Raw genomic sequence first — 19,852 nt, forward strand, 5'->3', positions numbered from 1 at the left:
GTTGAGAATCTATTGAACACTCACAAGAACACATTTTCTTTAGTTACATCCTGTGTGGAATAATTTAATTTCATACAAATCATTTCACCAAGTTGCAGAAAATGCCATCTTATTCAACACAGTTCTTCAATAACCATTACTGTGCATTTTAAATTAACATATCTAAAAGGCAGACCAAAGCATATTAAAAATGGACCAAAAAAAGAATATACCTTTTTTAATTTGAATTAGATTAGATTAGCCATATAAGGTATCTGCCTATTTGGCTAACGTATTATTCTCTCCTCTTTCTCACACACAAGCACCTCACAATCTTACTCATTCTTACATATTCACACTTAGCTACCGTACATACACTTCATATGATCCAATCTGTAGTTCACTCAAATCTGTTATCAGCTAAACCTCAATGCAAAAAGAGTACTTTTTTAATGTCTTACCTTTCTCATATTCATATGCTTTTGCTCCAAAGTCTAGCCACAAAGATAACATCCTTGGCATTGACTGGTATATGAACTGATTTCCAAAATACAACGATCTGAAATTAAAATACCACCTTGCAAAATGTGTATTTTATCTATGTCCTTTTTCTTCTACAGTTTGTTTTCTCTTTATTTCACATTACTGGTTTTAAATTACATTTTATTTGGCATGTTCCAAGAACAGGAAAAAGTGCAAAGATATAAAATTGCTACTTTATTGGTATAGTTTATAAGAATTGGTAGCTTTTACATCTAACTTTGGATATTTAAAATCCTCTATACAAGATTATAAATGCATTTATATAGTGTTTTATATAGAAAATGATTTACAATATATTCTTTTTGGATGGGATATCTGGTTTATTATACTTTTTTTTGCCCTGCCCATTAATTTAAATACAAATTTTGAAACTTCCAAATTGCTTGTTAAATGAGAACTACCTGTTGTTGGCCTATGGCCACTCGCCAAGCCATGACATTGATATTGGCATTTAAGATGAATACCAGTTCCCACACTGTTAAACTGGCATTAATCTAGTCATCCATAAAGTGTTAATAAACATCATGTCTTTTAGTATTACCTGAAAGAATGGGGAAAGGGGAAAAAATAAATATAAATAAACAAAGATCACAACATGCATTTATTGAACTAACCTTCCAAAATGAATAACAATGTATTTGATCAGGTCTCCCTGCTTTTCCATCTTGTTTTCTGTTACTGTAGGCATCACTTTATCATAGTATTTAGCAAGATAAAAATGCCCGTTCTCCCATTCTGGCAAGCAGGTGGTGACATCCTGAGGGGAAAAATATAGCTAATAAGTTTATTTATAGTAGTAATTAAAATTTAGTTCCATTTAGTTCCATTACTTCAAGCATTTATAAACTCCTTCTAGGTTTATGCCACTCCAAAGTAATATAAATCCTAAAATAGAAAAATAAAAAACAAGATATACAGGTTGCACCCAAAGAAAGCTGATGTGAACAAAAGTGATCTAGCTTAAAGTTTTAAAGTTACATTATTTAAATGTTCCACTTTTAGCATTTACCTTGTATTTTTTCATTACTGCATTACTCTCAAAGTTGGCAGTTTCTTCCATAAATCTTCCCACCAATAACAGGGCTTGCCCATGAATGAGCTTACTTTTAGCATCACATAATTCTTGACTATCTGGAAAACATAGCTCAACTCCCTTTTGAAGAATGATAAGACCTTGATGAGCCTCACCCTGAAAAAAGAGCAAAAAAATTAGCAGTCACATTACTAATTTTATCAGAGGTTTTATAAATGTATGTTAGACAGCTTTTATACTAATCACAGATAAAATCAATCTTTTCAGCATACAATCAAAAGCATCTGTCAAAGGAACAGGGACAAACAACAAAATGTATGAAACAGAAATAATTACTAAATTAATTTATCCTTGTGATGGGGGTTGGAAGTTACTACTTTATATATTTCTTTACCCTTTATTTATCTTTATACTCTCTTCTAGAGCACCGATTATGTTATCTAGTTAGTAATGAAACATCTGCAAGAAAACAACCAAGCTCAGAGAGCACCAAGGACCCAACACTTTATTATATAATTATAAGGGGGAAAAAATTTCTTTCTTCTTTTTCCCTACACTTTTATGCTATTTACTTTCTATTTTTGTTTACATTGTTTTGTTTTGTGTTTTGTTTTGTTTTTTTGCTGTGGTGGCGCAGTAGTTAAAATGCAGTATTGCAGGCTAATTCTGTGCACAGCTAGGATTTCAATTATGACCGGCTCAAGGTTAACTCAGCCTTTCATCCTTATAAGGTTGATAAAATGAAGTCCCAGATTGTTTGGGGCAAAATGCTGACTCTGTAAACCACTCAGAGGTAGCAGTAAAGTACTATAGAACATTATGTAAGTCTAAGTGCTATTACTATTATACTCACCATTCTTCTATGTAAAAGGAACATTGCACCACTTTTTAAAAAGTCTATAATACACTCTCATCTAAATACTATTTTGCCTTAGAGAAAAACCTTCTTAATACAAATCTTTAAACTGTAATATCATTACATAATATTTTTTCTGACTATATTTCATTTAGCTCAGGATGAATAAGCTTAAATATTGCCCATTAATATGTGATGAAAATTAAAATATAGAGGTAGCCACCTTAGATCATATTTACCTTAGACCAGAGCCACTTTGCTCTTTCCACATAAAGTTCAGATAACTTGGATTCTCCAGCATTGAGGAGAGCATTATAGGCTGTTTGGTGATGACCAGCTTTACGTGCTACTCTGGCACTTTGGAGCCAACATTCTCCCATTTGTTCATTGGAATCCTCTCTATAGGAATACACATTCTCAAAAATATAGTGAGACACTTACGACATTCCATGTGTGCCAGAGAAGAAATTCTACATAGTTACAACTCTTACAGTCTTCAGATATTTTGCATCTATTAGTTTAGGGACTAATTGAAACTAACGATTTAAAGTAATAACACTACAAAAATTTGACCCCTTTGTAGTTTCCTATATGAGCTGTTTATAAGGAATTTTACTTAACTTGTAATATTATTTATGTTAGTATGACTTTCTGTATAATAGTATCATCATTGTGAAAAAAGGACCATAACCTACTAAATTAGAACGTGGATATTTTTTATTTTATTTCAAAAGGCATTAAGGTGAACTCAATATGCTTGATAATCCAAGCAAGTGTAAATGGTTTTGCACTTTATGTGGTATTTTTCTTTCTTATCATTTTAATTTTACTTTCTCTCAAGCTTCCATTAATATTTGGTAAATGACTGGGTTGTATACTAATAGCTGCCTAGAAATATTCTTCTCTTTAATTCTCATGATTTATAAAACAACGTGGTTGCGTTCATTGCCATCAGATGAGTGAAATTCTAATAGAATAGAATTCTATTAGAATAGAAAAAATTCCCAGTTGCTGGAAAGGAACCACAAATAAAGTCTTCTGTAACCTGTTCATTTGTTTCAATAGGTATGGTTAGCCATGATGGCAAAGGCCTTTGCTCCCCCCTAGTAAGATGTTTTAATGTTGTTATAATAAAGTATCATAAATTACAGAAACTGTGCAGATTCAGCAATATTTAAACACTGGAGAGTGCCTCTGCCTCACACGTATTTATTATACTTTTCCTCCCCCCCCTTTTTTTTGTTGACTTAAAGCAATTTACATATCTTATGTTCTTTATTTGGTTCACAATAAATAGCTCAATAACTGATGGGAAAAATCTATCACTGAAGATTATGTAAATACACCTATAAATTCCAGGAGAGCTTTTTACCAGGTTCGCCTGGTCCGCCAGTTGCGCCCCTTTCTAGACCGGAATGCCTTATGCACGGTCACTCACGCCCTCGTCACTTCTCGCCTGGACTACTGCAATGCTCTCTACATGGGGCTCCCCTTGAGGTGCACCCGGAGACTTCAGTTGGTTCAGAATGCAGCCGCGCGGGTGATAGAGGGAGCCACTTGTGGCTCCCATATAACACCGATCCTGCGCGGGCTGCACTGGCTACCTGTGGTTTTCCGAATGCACTTCAAGGTGCTGGTTACCACCTTGAAAGCGCTCCATGGCATAGGACCGGGATATCTTCGGGACCACCTTCTGTTACCACATGCCTCCCACCGGCCGGTACGCTCCCATAGAGAGGGTCTTCTCAGGGAGCCGTCAGCCAAACAGTGTAGGCTGTCGACCCCCAGGGGGAGAGCCTTCTCTGTGGGGACACCTACCCTCTGGAATGAGCTTCCCCCAGGACTTCGACAACTTCCTGACCTCCGGACCTTTCGCTGCGAGCTAAAGACATATCTATTCTTCCGAGCAGGACTGGCTTAAATAGGGTTTTTAAACATGGATTTTATTGGGGTTTATTTTATATTTTGTATTGTATTTTAAATTTAGGCCATATTGAATAAGTTTTTTAAATAGTGTTTTTATTGTAATATATTGTATTATTTTATCTGCCTGTTCACCGCCCTCAGTCCTTCGGGAGAAGGGCGGTATAAAAATTAAATTATTATTATTATTATTATTATTATTATTATTATTATTATTATTATTATTATTATTATTATTATTATTATTATTATTATTATTATTATATTTAATGTATTAAAAATTATGACCTAAACGTATCTTGGAAAGCCAATCTGATAGCTAATCTATCTAAATCTCCAGTCAGCTATATGCGAGTTTGCTATCTATTATCTAAACTCTCATTCCATAAAACTGTTGCAAAATCAGGATCATGTAACTCTTCTAAGCTCCTTTTAGAAAGTAAAATTTTGCTTTTGTTTTGTAAAAGTAATTGGAACTGATACTTCCCTTTATTAACTACATTTCTGTCCATTTTAATTTGTAATTCACATAATAAAGAGAGAAAGGATGAGAGAAAAAAGATTCCATGGCAGAATTCACCTTTTGACGAGGCCAAGCAGAGCCCGTCTAAATGCCAGGATTGGCTCTTTAGTTCTGTATGAATTTTGTGTCATTTCTAAACGAGCATGCCAGTTCAAAGAATCTTTACCATAGTAATCATCAGGTTTTTGAAGCAGGGATCCAACACTGTGCTCCAGCTCACAAAGCATATGTAACCTATGATTTAAGAATATTTATCTATTAAAGGATATTTGGAAAGCTACAGACTTTAGAGATTGCATTATAATTTTGCTATACTGTCATTTCAGTGTATACAAAGATAGTTCATCTTTAGAAAATTATTTTAATGGAAAAATGACATTAAAATACCACAATTTTAAAAACCTGATTTAATTCGGATTAGGAAGAGCTCATTCTAGCTGGTTAGGTGGGGAGATTACTTTAAATATGACCTGATGCTTTTCTTTCTCCTCGAATTATTTTAAAAAACTCATTGTTGAACTTAAGAAAAAGTCAAAAGAAAGAATGGTTAAGAAAAAATACAATATATTAAAAGTATATTAAAACAGAACATAATATTAAGTTTTGGGGAAAGTATGCAGAAAATATTGTATGTTTATTATTAAACAGCTATTAAACATATTAAAAATACCTGATAATATATTCATATCCTCGCTGGTAAGAGCCCCTTTCAAAACTTGCTGCTGAAAGAGGAACTATCTGTTCTGCTCGAACAGTTCTCAAAGTTTCATAGAAAGTGGCAGCTTCTTTCTTTTTGGCTGACAGCAACAACTGACCAAGCCTAATACTCCATGTATTAGACTTCCCATCTAATTAAAGAAAGGTCAGTGGGAGAACCAAAATTTCATGTTAATATAGTCAACACTTCTGATACACACACACACACACTTCACCGGAATGTTGCAACAGAACCAGTTATAAACATTCCAGTTCTTATCTAAAATGTCACAAATTACATTAATGTTGGCATTTTAGTTGCCACAGTTATGCCAGAACATTTTTTGAGACCTTCTATAAAAACATATTAACATATTAACAAAATGAGCATAAGATTTCTGTACTGGGCAAGGTGATGAACTAGAAGATGCCTAAATTTTCTTCCAGCCCTTAATTTCCATAGTTCTATGATGTGTTAATGTGCTAAAACATTCTCAATGTTAACAAGATTTTTGAAGTGTGTGTGTGTATGTGTGTGTGAGAGAGAGAGAGAAAGAGAGAGAGAGAGAGATAGAAAGAGAGAGATAGATCATGAGTTGGGATGAATATGGCAGCATCTGACACTACCAAACAACAATATTTTAATTAAATATAAAATATTTTACTTGTTTTTTGAAATGGCTAAGACACACAAGTTTTTGTAAGGGCATTTGAATTCCATATTATTTCAGCATGTTTCCATTTTGGGAGGGAGACAACACTTTGAGCATTGTGCCATTTCCAATTTCATAGTGAACATACAGGAGGCTTAACTTATCAGACAACTTGGGCATCTCTCTTAGGACTGTCTTCATAACTGATGTGGGACCCACTATACGTTTTGACCTAAACTGGGGCCATTTCTCCAGATGCTTTCTGATATTGTGTGCTAGAAGGGGATGGTTGGAAACTACACTTCTACCAAGTAAAGTAAAGTAAAAACCCCAAACTTCAAGATTATTTTTTTTAATGAAGATGGGAATATTAGCTAACTTAAAATATATAAAATAGTACAATATCCTTACTATTTTCTCTACTGTATAGTACAGAAATAGTAAGGATGCTACTAAATTGATAAACCTATTGCATTAGACAGTATTTATTAATAAAACAAATCCAATTCAAACAACCTCATGAAGCCTTCTGAATGTGATCGGAAGAATCTGATGAATTTGGAACAGTGTAAGAATTGGAAAACTCAGTCGCTCTGTGAGTGAGATAGATGGTCTTTAAATAAGATAATTAAATAAAAATGAGAGACAATATTACAGAATTTTGTCCTCATACTGCTTACGGCTAGTATCTCCTATATTCTCCCCAATAATCAAGAGCAAATTAAGATAAAATGCGTATTTAACAAATATCACATCTTTATTCCGGTGTTGACAGGGGGGCAGAGGTCGGCCTCGAGGCGCCTCACTTGTGGGGTGCCGCAGGGGTCGATTCTCTCGCCCCTCCTGTTCAACATCTATATGAAGCCGCTGGGTGAGATCATCAGTGGCTTTGGTGTGAGGTACCAGCTGTACGCTGACGATACTCAGCTGTACTTTTCCACACCGGGCCACCCCAACGAAGCTATCGAAGTGCTGTCCCGGTGCCTGGAAGCCGTACGGGTCTGGATGGGGAGAAACAGGCTCAAGCTCAATCCCTCCAAGACAGAGTGGCTGTGGATGCCGGCATCCCGGTACAGTCAGCTGCAGCCGCGGCTGACTGTTGGGGGCGAGTCATTGGCCCCAATGGAGAGGGTGCGCAACTTGGGTGTTCTCCTGGATGGACGGCTGTCCTTTGAAGACCATTTGACGGCCGTCTCCAGGAGAGATTTTTACCAGGTTCGCCTGGTTCGCCAGTTGCGCCCCTGTCTAGACCGGGATGCCCTATGCACGGTCACTCACGCTCTCGTGACATCTCGTCTGGATTACTGCAATGCTCTCTACATGGGGCTCCCCTTGAGGAGCACCCGGAGACTCCAGTTAGTTCAGAATGCAGCTGCGCGGGTGATAGAGGGAGTTCCTCGTGGCTCCCATGTGACACCTCTCCTGCGCAGAGTGCACTGGCTACCTGTGGCCTTCCGGGTGCGCTTCAAGGTTTTGGTAATTATCTTCAAAGCGCTCCATGACATAGGGCCGGGTTACTTACGGGACCGTCTGCTGCCGCCGATTGCCTCTCACCGACCCATGCGCTCTCACAGGGAGGGACTCCTCAGGGTGCCGTCAGCCAGGCAGTGCCGACTGGCGACACCCAGGGGAAGGGCCTTTTCTGTGGGGGCTCCCACCCTCTGGAACGAACTTCCCCCAGCGCCAACTTCCTGACCTTCGAACCTTCCGCCGCAAGCTTAAGACACATCTATTTATTTGCGCAGGACTGGACTAGAATTTTTGAATTTTTAAATTTTGAATTTGGTTTTAATGGGGTTTTATTATTTGTATTTCTATTTTAAATACTCGGCCTTATTTAATAAGTTTTTTAATTGTTGTTTTATCCTGTATTTATATGTATGTTTTATTCTGGCTGGAAACCGCCCTGAGTCCCTAGGGAGATAGGGCGGTATAAAAATGCGAAAAATAAATAAATAAATAAATAAAAATTCCAACAACCTGAAGCTAAATAATTTTCCAGGGAATCCCACTGTGTCAATTTCCAGGCAGCTTCTACTCTGTAGCTGTTTAATTCAGGTGTCCATTCAGGTCTAGTAAAAGGAGAAAGGATGGTTAGATAAAGATATATAATAGAAATAGCATGAGAACCAGTTTGGTTAATGTACTAGTCCAAAAATCTATAGACCATTAGTTCTTCTCCTGCTTTAGGTGCAAAGCTAGTTTGGTGACCTTATGCCAGTCATTCAGTCTTTGTCATACTTATTATACAGCCATTCAAAACTATGCATCTACAGAGCCAATTTGGCATAGTGGTTAAGACATAAGACTAGAAACGGGAGTTTGTGAGTTCTAGTTGTACCTTAGGCACAAAGCCTGCTTAGTGATCCTGGATTAGTCTTTCTAAGGAGACAGTAGCAAACCATTTCCAAAATATCTTACCAAGAAAACCACAGGGCTAGTCAGTTGTCAATCATCATCACTGACTCAAAGAAGCATGCACACAAACACAAAGAAATAGCACTCACTATTCTATAAGGCTTAGAGAGCATACATTTTATTTGTAATTTGCTCCCAATTTTTTTTTAAAGGCTGATGTTGGCCATTGCCATTGTAGAAACCCTGCAAAAGGGATGCTGGCAAGCTGCATGAACTGAGAAGACAAACAGTTTACATCCCTCTTTTCCCCTAACTAAGATTTATATCTTAATGGACAAGATACATGCCCAGCCACATTTTCCTAGAAAATCATAATGAGAAAAATAGTGTGGTTGATCAATTCTCCTTGTTGGTAAAAATAGGTGATGTACCCATATAGTCTGTTTCCTGCCATCTATGATTCTACTCCATTTCTACTTACGTGAACAGTTGAAGAAATAAATAAGGGAGCAGCTAATGAAATTTCGTTTCAAGCAGAATTTGAAATTATAATTAACTCAATTAGTTATAAATTATTACTGTTACTTTACTTACAATACTAATCCAGGCAACTAATGGAAAGGAATTGGAGACAATTGGAGTTTCAGTTTCTGGGTAAACCTGGCAGCCAGTCCAGGATTTCTGGAAATGCTTATTCTAACTGCACTAGATTTGTACATATTTCTCATACACAATAAGGCACAAGTGAGTCACCTTACCTTTTAGCAAGTACTCCATTCACTTGAGTGATTACAGTAGAGAACTGACCAAGGCCTAACATGGATTTCACCACACCCTGATAATGAATTATCTAGAAGGAAACAGAATAACAATTATAACTTTTCAGTCCATTATACTCTGTAAGATGCATACAAATTCTGCAACTCATCACGTCTTATTCATAAGCACATACTATAAATCAGTTTAATCCTGAAACCTAACTTTTCTTTTTGTCTTCAAAAAAACCCAAAACCCAGCTATGATCTTCCAGGGACTTTTATTATTGAATGAAAATTTGATCATGTCTCATTCTGATTTTCATCCTAGTGAGGCCTGCTTTACAAAGAACAAGGTGACTCATACCTCAATAGGTTTACAAGCAAGAAAATGGCACAAGGGAAAAAACTGTCCTGTCTTTAATGATATGTCTTTAAGGTTTTTTTCCCATGTGTCACCAATGTACTATGTACTTCCAAATTCACATAAAAATGCATAGAATAAGAAAAGGATAAGGACAGCAAAGATAGCAAGAGATGAGTTGATAGATGTAGCTACTTATATATTAAAAAAACAATTTCACTTAGGAACATGAATGTTTTAAAATACAGAATATGCTTTTACTGCTTACCAGAAGGCAAACTATGTCCACAGTCATTTTTCTGACTCTGGATATGTATCTCTCTCCTTCCAATACTTTATTTTTTTTTATGCTTCTAACACCTGTAGCCTAAGGCAAGTGTCTTAGATTGCCCAAGTGACTATTCCTTCTTACTGATGGTATTTTCAAATATTACCTTTGTTAGTTATATCTGTCCAAATTTCATTCTATTTTACAAAGAAATTAAACATTTGAAAACTATCTCATTTCTAGTTGGTCTGTTCCTACTCATATGAACAAAACATTTGGTTCCAGACACTGATTTACCATTTCCCCCCATAATCATTTTATGCCCTTGAATACTTCTCCCATTACAATTTAAGAACACAGCCGATCCATTTATAATCTGCTTTAATTTTTAATAAAGCAAAAGCTTCTGCTCACTTGATTGTGTTTTATATCTTTTGCAAAAGAGACTGACCTTGATTTTTCTAGTTCAGAAACTATCCCTTGTTGCCTTGAGTCTCTTGTGGTCAAGGAAGTAACAAATTATATTATATGTCATAAACATTTATGAGAGTTATTTTAAAATAAGCCCCAAATAGAAAAAGTTTCTGGTTACCTGTTCTGGTTCTAGCTGAATTGCTCTATCATAGCAAGCAGTGGCATCTCTCAATAACCCAATGCTTTCGTGTTCAAGAATTTGCTCTTTGAGAGATGGCTCAGCCTTCCGTAACGCACTCACTCCTTCTACAGCATCTGGTTCATGCATTGCTGCATAGAGTTTCTTTGATTAAAGAGAAAAACATTTGCCATCAGACAGCATTCTGCCAAAAAGTCACATGTGAGACTTTGTGTTCTATCATTATATTCAAGATTCCTTCTACAATTTTAATGTACTGCTAACTTTAAGAAACATTTCATTTTTCTTTTGTTTTTGCTCTGAATAAATTACCTATCAGTACTGAAAATGTAACTTTTCTTTCCCCAATCATATCTGACCTAAGAAATCTGATCTCAACGTTTTTCTTTCAAAACACATTACATAAAATTATATATACAAGATATCTAATTTTAAGCTTTTATCTATTAAATGAGGGCATTATTAGTGGGGGGGAAAGAAATAGCAACTTTGGTATCCAATTAAAGCCCTAGTATAATAAAATAGGGGAAATGACACAATATAATATAGAAATTGAATTTTATTCTATTTTAAAACAAGTATTAAACCTGAAGAAATCCAAGATGCTTTTGAATGTCTTGTTTCTTTTCTATGACGAAAGATTCAAAGTGCATTACAGCTCTGGTGTAAGCTTTGGAGTGAAAAGAAGCCACAGCCAATGTGTCCTGAGGTATGAGGTCAAGAAACCGAGCTACATTTTGATATTCTTCATATTCCTCATTTGATGCTATAAATAAAGAGTTTTAAAAGGGCACATCAAACTTCATCTTTCAAAATGCCAATCTTAAGTGCTGTAAGAATGAAGAATATAAAATATCACATAAAACAGATCCCTCATTGCAGTTGGTATCAGAAACCAAATACAGGACTTTTTCAACTGGATCAGCTCCCCATTAGCATCCTCCCTCCACTGCAGTATTCAGAAGAAAGTGGCTCTGCATGAGTCTCATAAAATGTATTTTTTTCTCAAGGGTCTTGCTGGAATTTTAATTTATCTTCTAATCTATTCTTAAATTTTGGACTGCCTATATGCGGACTGCACCAAACATTTTAAAAAGTGCTTTATAAAGATATTACAAAACTTATTTTTGAGATGTTTTGGTTAATGTGTCATTGCAAAGATATGGCTAGCACATGGGTGCCCAACCTTTTGGCTTGCCTGGGTCATACTGAGAGAAAAGGAATCGTCTTGGGTCGCATACAAAATATATAATATAGTTAATATATATAAATCACATAATAATGTGAAAAGTTTACAATCTTGTGGGGCTATAATACTAGTTGTCAGGGGCTACATGTGGCCCATGGGCCACAGGTTGGACTAGGGTCTGTATGCAATGCATATAATATAGTGGTGCTTAAAGATTTGCGGATGTTTATAAATTTTTTAATATTTATTGAACATTTTCTCATTCTATTAAATCAGTATTGAGCAAAGAAATCCTTTTCTTCTGCTTTCATCAGGTGGTGAGATAAAATTCTTTATCAAAGTTATGGCTACATGAGTTGGAATAACTGAAAATATTGGGAATTTTTTACATTTACTTATAAAAGCAATTCTTGTTTAAAATATTTTTCTTCCTTATTAAAGCTTCAATACATCCTGTATTTTTTCTGCTTCTGGCCAAATAATTAAGTTCTTTCAAAGGCAATTAAAAACAGTTACAAATCAGAGATAATTCAACTGAAGCAAGGGGAAATACCAACCTGATAATTCCGTAAGGTCTTTATTTGACTTGCCAGCAGCTTTTTCAACACTCAATTTTTGAAATTTATACCTAGCCCACTGTGTTAGATGATCAAGCATAGAAAACACTGTCTGGGTGCTTAAATGACTTAGATCAGATGCACTGTCTTCACATCGTCTTTTGCAGGTTTCATCATTTTTCAAAACAGCCATGATCTCTGCATAAACCTAGACAGCATGATAGTTTAAAATTCTTGAAATTTAGATTATTAATCAAGCTGGCTCAAACTAAAGAAAAAGCTGGTTAGCAACATGAGAAACTTAATGTGAAACACTTCTCTGAAGTTCCATAAATATAAAAAGATACAATATTTTAAAAAAGACAAAAAACAAAGCTTATTCAGTGTTTCATGACTATACTATGCACTTCGACCTAATTCAAGAGTTCACCAAGATGAACCATCCTTACTTGGAGCCCCCAATGTGCTTCCCATTTTTTAGGAGACCTCAGAATATAACCATAATAAAATTTCAGACTTTAAAGCAAGAGTGGATAACCCATTCCATCTAAACCAAACTCCCAAGTTTTTGCAGCACTTGGAACTCTCTAAGGTTGAATAGCCATAGCCAATATTCAATGGCAAATCACCGAATTTTGGTGGTCTATTGTTTTGCTTTTAACAAATAATTGTTAAGTCTCTGGTAACTCTTTACTAAAAACTAAAACAAAAAAAATGCAAATTAACAGATTTTTCAGTCCTGTCCACACTAATTGTGATATAATCCTTTCAATAAGCATATACTTAAAAAAAAAACAGAGTAACAAACGAAACAGAATTTGTTCATAATACTTTTCTGCTGTTGCAATGACTATCACATTAAATAACATTATGATTTATTATTATGTATGAATTTGAAAATATGTCTGGTTCAGAAATGACAAGGAGATTTTGAAGTATTGTTCAGAATATTTCATACTGATTCGAGTATAATGGTATGTTGACAATAGTTACCAGGGCAAAGTTATCCTACTTTCAGTCTAGCAGACAACTACAGGTAGTCCTTCACTTACAACTACAATTGAGTCCAAAATTTCTGTTGCTAAGTAAGGCAGTTGTTAAGCGAATCATTGTAGTTATTAAATAAATCATGCAATCATTAAGCAAATATAGCTTCCCCTATTCACTTTGCTTGTTGGAAGCTGGCTGGGAAAGTTACAAAAGGTGATCACATGACACCCTGACAGTGGTACTGTCATAAATATGTGCCAGTTGCCCAAATTTTAATTATGTGATCATGAAGATGCTGCAACAGTCTTAAAGTGTGAAAATTGGTCAAAAGTCACTTTTTTCAGTGCTGTTGTATTTTCAAATGGCCACTAAATGAGTGGTTATAAGTCAAGGACTATGTGTAATACTCTCTAACTTTCTCGTTGCAATAATAGCTGGAATATAGGATGATCTGAACATAGAATTAAGGTGAACAATTTAGAGATATATTGGGTTGATGTAATAGCCAGTGACTGCAATTGCAATGCCTCTTTAATAGGGGATCCAAGTCTGGGGTTTCTCACCTCTTGTTGATCTTCCTGACTGCATCCCAAAAGGACATACACAAGAATGTGAGGAAGAAGATAGACAGTCACTTTAAAGTCATTCTTCATAATAATACTGCAGCAATCAAAAACCTTACTGGCAAGATCATGTCGCACCTGGAACAAAGGTAACAGTTTGAATGTAAGATTTTGAGAGGAAAAATGTGTTAAGGCTGGCATAGCTGATGAAAGTGATAAGACAATAATTTTTATATAGAGCATCTAACTTAATTATTGGTTATTGTTCCTACCTTTGTTATTAGATAGCCAGCCCAGCTTGCTGACCATTCTGCAAAGTTTTTGCCTAATTTGCTTAAGTAAATTGGCTTCTTCATTTTAGACCAATTTATAGCCTTTTGATAACTCTTGTATCTGTAAATGGAATTTCCAAAATTTGTTAAATTTGTTATTTTAAGGAAAATCAACCAACATTCTAGCATCACTACTTAACCTTAAACTTGTTGTTTTTCTTGTTATTAGAAAAACTCTAACACTCCATTGAAATTTCAATTCCTCTAACTAGTCTGCTTGTATTTGAATGTGATTCAAGACAGGTTTTGAAGTCTTTCATGGGGTATATTTTGTGTAATATTGAATATCAATTTAGTTATTTCTTAACAAAGTTAACCATTCTGATTTTTCTCATACTTTTATATACAATGCAGCTTTGAGTTTTGATCATCCTTGCTGTTTTCCCCGAACTTGTTTTAGTTTATTAGGATTATTCTTAAAATTACAGCAGCTGAAACTGCTCATGATGTGCTATTAAGCTATTTAAATGACTGAGCACATTATGTGAACCAATTTATGTAAAACAGAAAAATGTATGGGTTATGTAATTTTTCTTAATTATATAATTCTACTTAAAATTATTACAAAAATTATCCATATCTAACATTTACATAATATATAATCTGTATAAGCTCATATTAGGAATTGTTTGCTAGCTTGTTCAACTGTATAATTCAGATGTGATGTGCAATTTTGCTTGTAGAAAGTAGAGAAAGGCTTTATTTAAAACTACCTTGATTTTTTAAAAATTTGAAGTAAAAAAGCTAAATTTATTTTTCATACCGGGTTTTTAAATGAGGTTCCAATATTTCTTGAATATGTTCTGGAAACATTTTCCAAAGTGCTGCGCCTGCTTCATCAGTAGACATCTCACTACGGTTATATATAGATAGCAGTTCCTTAAAAAACAAAATTAAGAATTCACATTTAATTATTTGTAAGAATTATAAAAATGAAAAATTTCATTGCTGATTAATAACCGACTGAAAAGTCTCTTTTGAGTCAAACTTGACATGTGCTAATTACTATATAAACACATATTAAGTTTTCTTACCAGGAAATGGTAAGAAAATGGTTTCTTTTTTCCAGGATACATTCTTGATTCCTTTGTCCACCCTAATCCTGAAATTCTCTGCTGATCTTTCATTCAAGCCAATCTTGCTTAATGTTCTAAATAGCCAAAGTTAGTTAGATCTGCAACCTGTTGAGGCTTATTAGCCAATGAAAAGGTTCCACCAAATTCTGACCCTATTGGCAAGGGAAAGCTCCAAAAATCTAAATGAATTATAATTACCAAGTTCAAACAACTATCTATGACTATCTCTTGCTAAGAAGATTATGCTTCAAAATGGTTTGTTTGCCCATAAAAAAAGAACAATAGGCAACAGACTTGGGAGTTCTTTGATTTTTGAATGAGTAACTAAGAAGCAGCAGCAACCATTCTTTAGAATCCTGGTTTACTGTGACCATATTCTGATACCATAGTACTGAATAGCAATAGCAATAGAATTATATACCGCTTCATAGTGCTTTTACAGCCCTCTCTAAGCCGTTTACAGAGTCAGCATATTGTCCCCAACAATCTGGGTCCTTATTTTACCCACCTCGGAAGGATGGAAGGCTGAGTCAACCTTGAGCTGGTGAGAGTTGATCTGCTGAACTGCAGCTGGCAGTCAGCTGAAGTAGCCCGCAGTGCTGCATTCTAATCACTGCGCCACCTTGTGCACACCACAAATTCAGAAAACTAAATTTGTTTTTTTTTTAATTTTTAAATGTTATTTAATAAGTAATAAATTAACAGAATACCAGAAAAGGAAATATCCTCACCTGAATAGCATATGAAGCAGAATCTTGAGCTCGGACATTGTCAGCATAAGCAAGGAATGCTCTTGTCAATTCCATGAGTAATCCATATGCAAAATTTGAATCTTCTACACCCGCCTCAAAGTAAATGTCTTATGTTAATATTCTCATTCTCATTATGCAGGTCAAAACGTAAATTAAAATTAAATATGTTGGAACTCCCAATAATAATGATGCACACAATGATTTTCAGCAAAAAAACCTATACTTGTTCAGTGATCAGGACTAAATGAAAATCAGAATAATCTCTGTAGCATTCTTGTGTCACGTGGATGGTTAAACAGTAACCACACTGAAACAAGTAAATTATATACAACTATAGATTTTATCATTTCTTTCTTATATAAAATAGCAGATCTACCAGCATTAAAAATGCCAATGTTAGGATTACTTACCACAAACAGAAATCCTTTTCCTTGGTTATCACTTGTTGAGAAATCCAATCTGCCTGGATCTATAGCTCCCAATTCTCCTAAACACTCCCCAGAGAGTAACCGTACATGAGAATTCACATCCTGACAGCCAATCAAGAGGACTGTCACCAGTCGAGAAACAACTGGCTCAACAGTTTCACTATCCATTGAATATTTTATCAGAGTTTCCTAGAAAAAACAAAGGAAAAAAAAGAGTTGATAAATTATGTCCACAAACATATGTTGGCTTTCATTGAATTACCATTCTTTTGTCATTCTTTCAAATGATACAGCATTAAAAAAGTTAATATGAAATGTAGGAATGAAATAGAATGGCCTAATTAGGGACATACTATAAAGTAGCTTTGGAAGGAGACCTATTTGTAAAATGTTGCTTTGCTGGAAAAAAACCTGCATTTTTTCTTGCAAGCTATTTTCTCATCCAAGCATACCACAGATTTTTTTTTTCTATCAGAGTGCACTACTCAATGACAAGATTTTTATTTCATGGCAGTTTTATTTATTTAGAAGGCGTCCTTTTCCCTACACCCTGAAATAACAGAATTTATTTTTATCTTTGCTTTACTTTTGTTAACTCTAAGATGCTGTAAAAATGAACATGGAACTATTTCCATCTCCAAAAGAATTTGATTGACAGTGTCTCTTCTCTAGGATTTTAGGTGGTTTGAGGCTTTTTTTATTGTTTCTGCCAATATTTTTAATTTAAAAGGCCAAGTATCCTTCTACATGTGATGCATGACTCTGCCCCTGAAATATCCTCTCTGTCTCATACAGTTTCACCACCATGTACCAAGTTTACTTTTCCCTTCCATGACACTTTTCCCCCCTGCTTTTAGCAAATAATACTAATCACGCAAAGAAATATATCATATCTTGTCACTATTCCAAGATAGGAATCTATGTCTCTTGATAATCTGGACCATTTCAAATCCCTCATCACTGACTGCTAGCATTGAATGGTAGAATTGGACACCAACAACTGGCAAATCAAAATTCTCAAATCATTTTCTAAGACACTGAAAAAGGAAAAGAGAGGAACTAAGAACATAAAAGCTTTATATAATTACCGTATATACTCGAGTATAAGCCGAGTTTTTCAGCACGTTTTTTGTGCTGAAAAACGTCCCCTCGGCTTATACTCGGGTCTATATGGCTTATACTCGAGTTTTTTTTTTTTAAGCCCCTCGGCTTATACTCGAGTATATACGGCTTATACTCGAGTTTTGTTTTTTTTTAAGCCCCTCGGCTTATACTCGAGTATATACGGCTTATACTCGAGTTTTTTTTTTTTCTTTTTTTCACATTTTACCGGACGGCGCGGGGAAGCCCTGCCGGTGCAGTGAGAGGGCGGGGCGGGGGAGCCGCCAGCCTTCTCAGCTGAGGGAGGGAGGGTTTCCCCAACCGGTAGGTGCCTCATTTCCCACCCTCGGCTTATACTCGAGTCCCCAGTTTACCCCAGTTTTTGGGGTAAAATTGGGGACCTCGGCTTATACTCGGATCGGCTTATATTCGAGTATATACGGTAACCTCAATGGAACACAGAGTTTTAAGTAGAATTTGGGAAAACATATAGATATGATTTTACAACTATATGAATCAGTGATATTGTACTTTGGTCGTTATTAGGTTAGGATCTTCAGGATCTCCTTTTTTCAGAAATGCTGGCAAAAGAGTAACAATAAATTAATTGTAAGAAGACGGAGACAAGTGCTACATAGAAGTACCTCTATTTTAATTAAGTAAGAATCAAGAATTAAAACGGAAGAAATGCAATTTAGCTGTTTCAGATCAAGGGATGACATTATTTTTACTTACCCTAAAATTAAAAAAAAAAAATTGTGTTTATACAAATGGTAATAAACTCATTAATTTTGCTTTTAATTATAAGTAAAAAGATCAAAGCAAAACTTATGAGATTTCTTCTCCCATGTCTAGATCAAACTTTAAACAGCCGGAATGAAATCACTAAAAATAAGTCATTATCAATACCCGTTTTTGGTAGTGAGAACTAATGAGATGTAGAAATTATTTAGTTTATTTATATCCACAAAACTGTTTTGGGATACAGGTAGTCCTCACTTAACAACCGCAATTGTGAACACAAGTCTACTGTTAAGTGAAACATTTTATGACCATGACTTATGATTTACTGCTGGTTTTGCCATTTGACACTGCTTGTTGGAATCTGGCTGTGAGGATTGCAAATGATGCTTACATGACTGCAGGGATGCTATAACAGCCATATTTTTGAAGACCGGTTATAAACCGACTTTTTCAATGCATAATTTTGAATAGTCTCTCAATGAGTATACTAGATTATATTGATCCACATAACTATATGTATGTTTGTCAAAAGCAGAGCTAACTTCAGGAGGCTTACTAGGAGTTAAGTGAATATAATACTTCAGCCTGATTTTGCGTTCCACAGCTTTACATACTTGGTTTTTATATAATGTTTCCTTTAGACTGGTGAGAGCATGGATCCGAACATCAACATTTTCATGTTGGATGGCTTTCATGGAGAGCTGTAATACTGTCTGCAAGTCTGTGCTCCTAGAAGTTTCCTGCATGGAAAAGATGATTGTAAGTTTCGTTAAGTTCTTTATTTTGCGAGGTACATATATCAAAATATATTTGCATTTATAGGAAAATGCTAACACACAACTTGCAAATTTAGAGGATGTTTGAAAAGTGAACAGGTTGTATTGTGATTAATTTGACTAAACAGTACTTCAGAGCATATGAACATGCAGCACTTCAAACTAAACCGTATTTCTTCAGGTTCATAAAACAGCTACAGAAGATAACATATATAACATCAGAGTTGGAAGGGACCTTGGAGGCCTTCTAGTCCAACCCCCTGCCCAGGCAGGAAACCCTACACCATCTCAGTCAGATGGTTATCCAACATTTTCTTAAAAATTTCCAGTGTTGGAGCATTCACAACTTCTGAAGGCAAGTCGTTCCACTTATTAATTGTTCTAACTGTCAGGAAATTTCTCCTTAGTTCTAAATTGCTTCTTTCTTTGATCAGTTTCCACCCATTGCTTCTTGTTCTACCCTCAGGTGCTTTGGAGAACAGCCCGACTCCCTCTTCTTTGTGGCAGCCCCTGAGATATTGGAACACAGCTATCATGTCTCCCCTAGTCCTTCTTTTTGTTAAACTAGACATGCCCAGTTCCTGCAACCGTTCTTCATATGTTTTATCCTCCAGTCCCTAATCATCTTTGTTGCTCTTCTCTGCACTCTTTCTAGAGTCTCAACATCTTTTTACATCGTGGCGACCAAAACTGGATGCAATATTCCAAGTGTGGCCTTACCAAGGCATTATAAAGTGGTACTAGCACTTCACGTGATCTTGATTCTATCCTCTGTTTATG

At 35.4% G+C, this 19,852-nt stretch overlaps 1 protein-coding gene across 4 annotated transcripts in view; it reads right to left on the bottom strand.

Moving 5' to 3' along the window:
- ATR (ATR serine/threonine kinase) overlaps positions 1 to 19,852 on the bottom strand; it is a 66,777-nt gene that overhangs the window by 13,963 nt on the left and 32,962 nt on the right. For all 4 annotated transcript variants that reach the window (XM_058188306.1, XM_058188304.1, XM_058188305.1 and 1 more), the window contains exons 21-37: positions 18,911 to 19,036; positions 16,434 to 16,640; positions 16,003 to 16,116; positions 14,959 to 15,074; positions 14,136 to 14,256; positions 13,864 to 14,001; positions 12,311 to 12,518; positions 11,152 to 11,330; positions 10,544 to 10,708; positions 9,323 to 9,414; positions 8,187 to 8,278; positions 5,528 to 5,705; positions 4,915 to 5,091; positions 2,651 to 2,810; positions 1,532 to 1,711; positions 1,137 to 1,279; positions 441 to 538 (exon numbers count right to left, since the gene is read on the bottom strand). In XM_058188306.1, the coding sequence (XP_058044289.1) occupies positions 441 to 538; positions 1,137 to 1,279; positions 1,532 to 1,711; positions 2,651 to 2,810; positions 4,915 to 5,091; positions 5,528 to 5,705; positions 8,187 to 8,278; positions 9,323 to 9,414; positions 10,544 to 10,708; positions 11,152 to 11,330; positions 12,311 to 12,518; positions 13,864 to 14,001; positions 14,136 to 14,256; positions 14,959 to 15,074; positions 16,003 to 16,116; positions 16,434 to 16,640; positions 18,911 to 19,036 (2,494 nt within the window). The remainder of the gene's footprint in view (positions 1 to 440; positions 539 to 1,136; positions 1,280 to 1,531; positions 1,712 to 2,650; positions 2,811 to 4,914; positions 5,092 to 5,527; positions 5,706 to 8,186; positions 8,279 to 9,322; positions 9,415 to 10,543; positions 10,709 to 11,151; positions 11,331 to 12,310; positions 12,519 to 13,863; positions 14,002 to 14,135; positions 14,257 to 14,958; positions 15,075 to 16,002; positions 16,117 to 16,433; positions 16,641 to 18,910; positions 19,037 to 19,852) is intronic.

The sequence above is a fragment of the Ahaetulla prasina genome, chromosome 6 (assembly GCF_028640845.1).
Source record: "Ahaetulla prasina isolate Xishuangbanna chromosome 6, ASM2864084v1, whole genome shotgun sequence".
Classification (NCBI taxonomy): domain Eukaryota; kingdom Metazoa; phylum Chordata; class Lepidosauria; order Squamata; family Colubridae; genus Ahaetulla; species Ahaetulla prasina.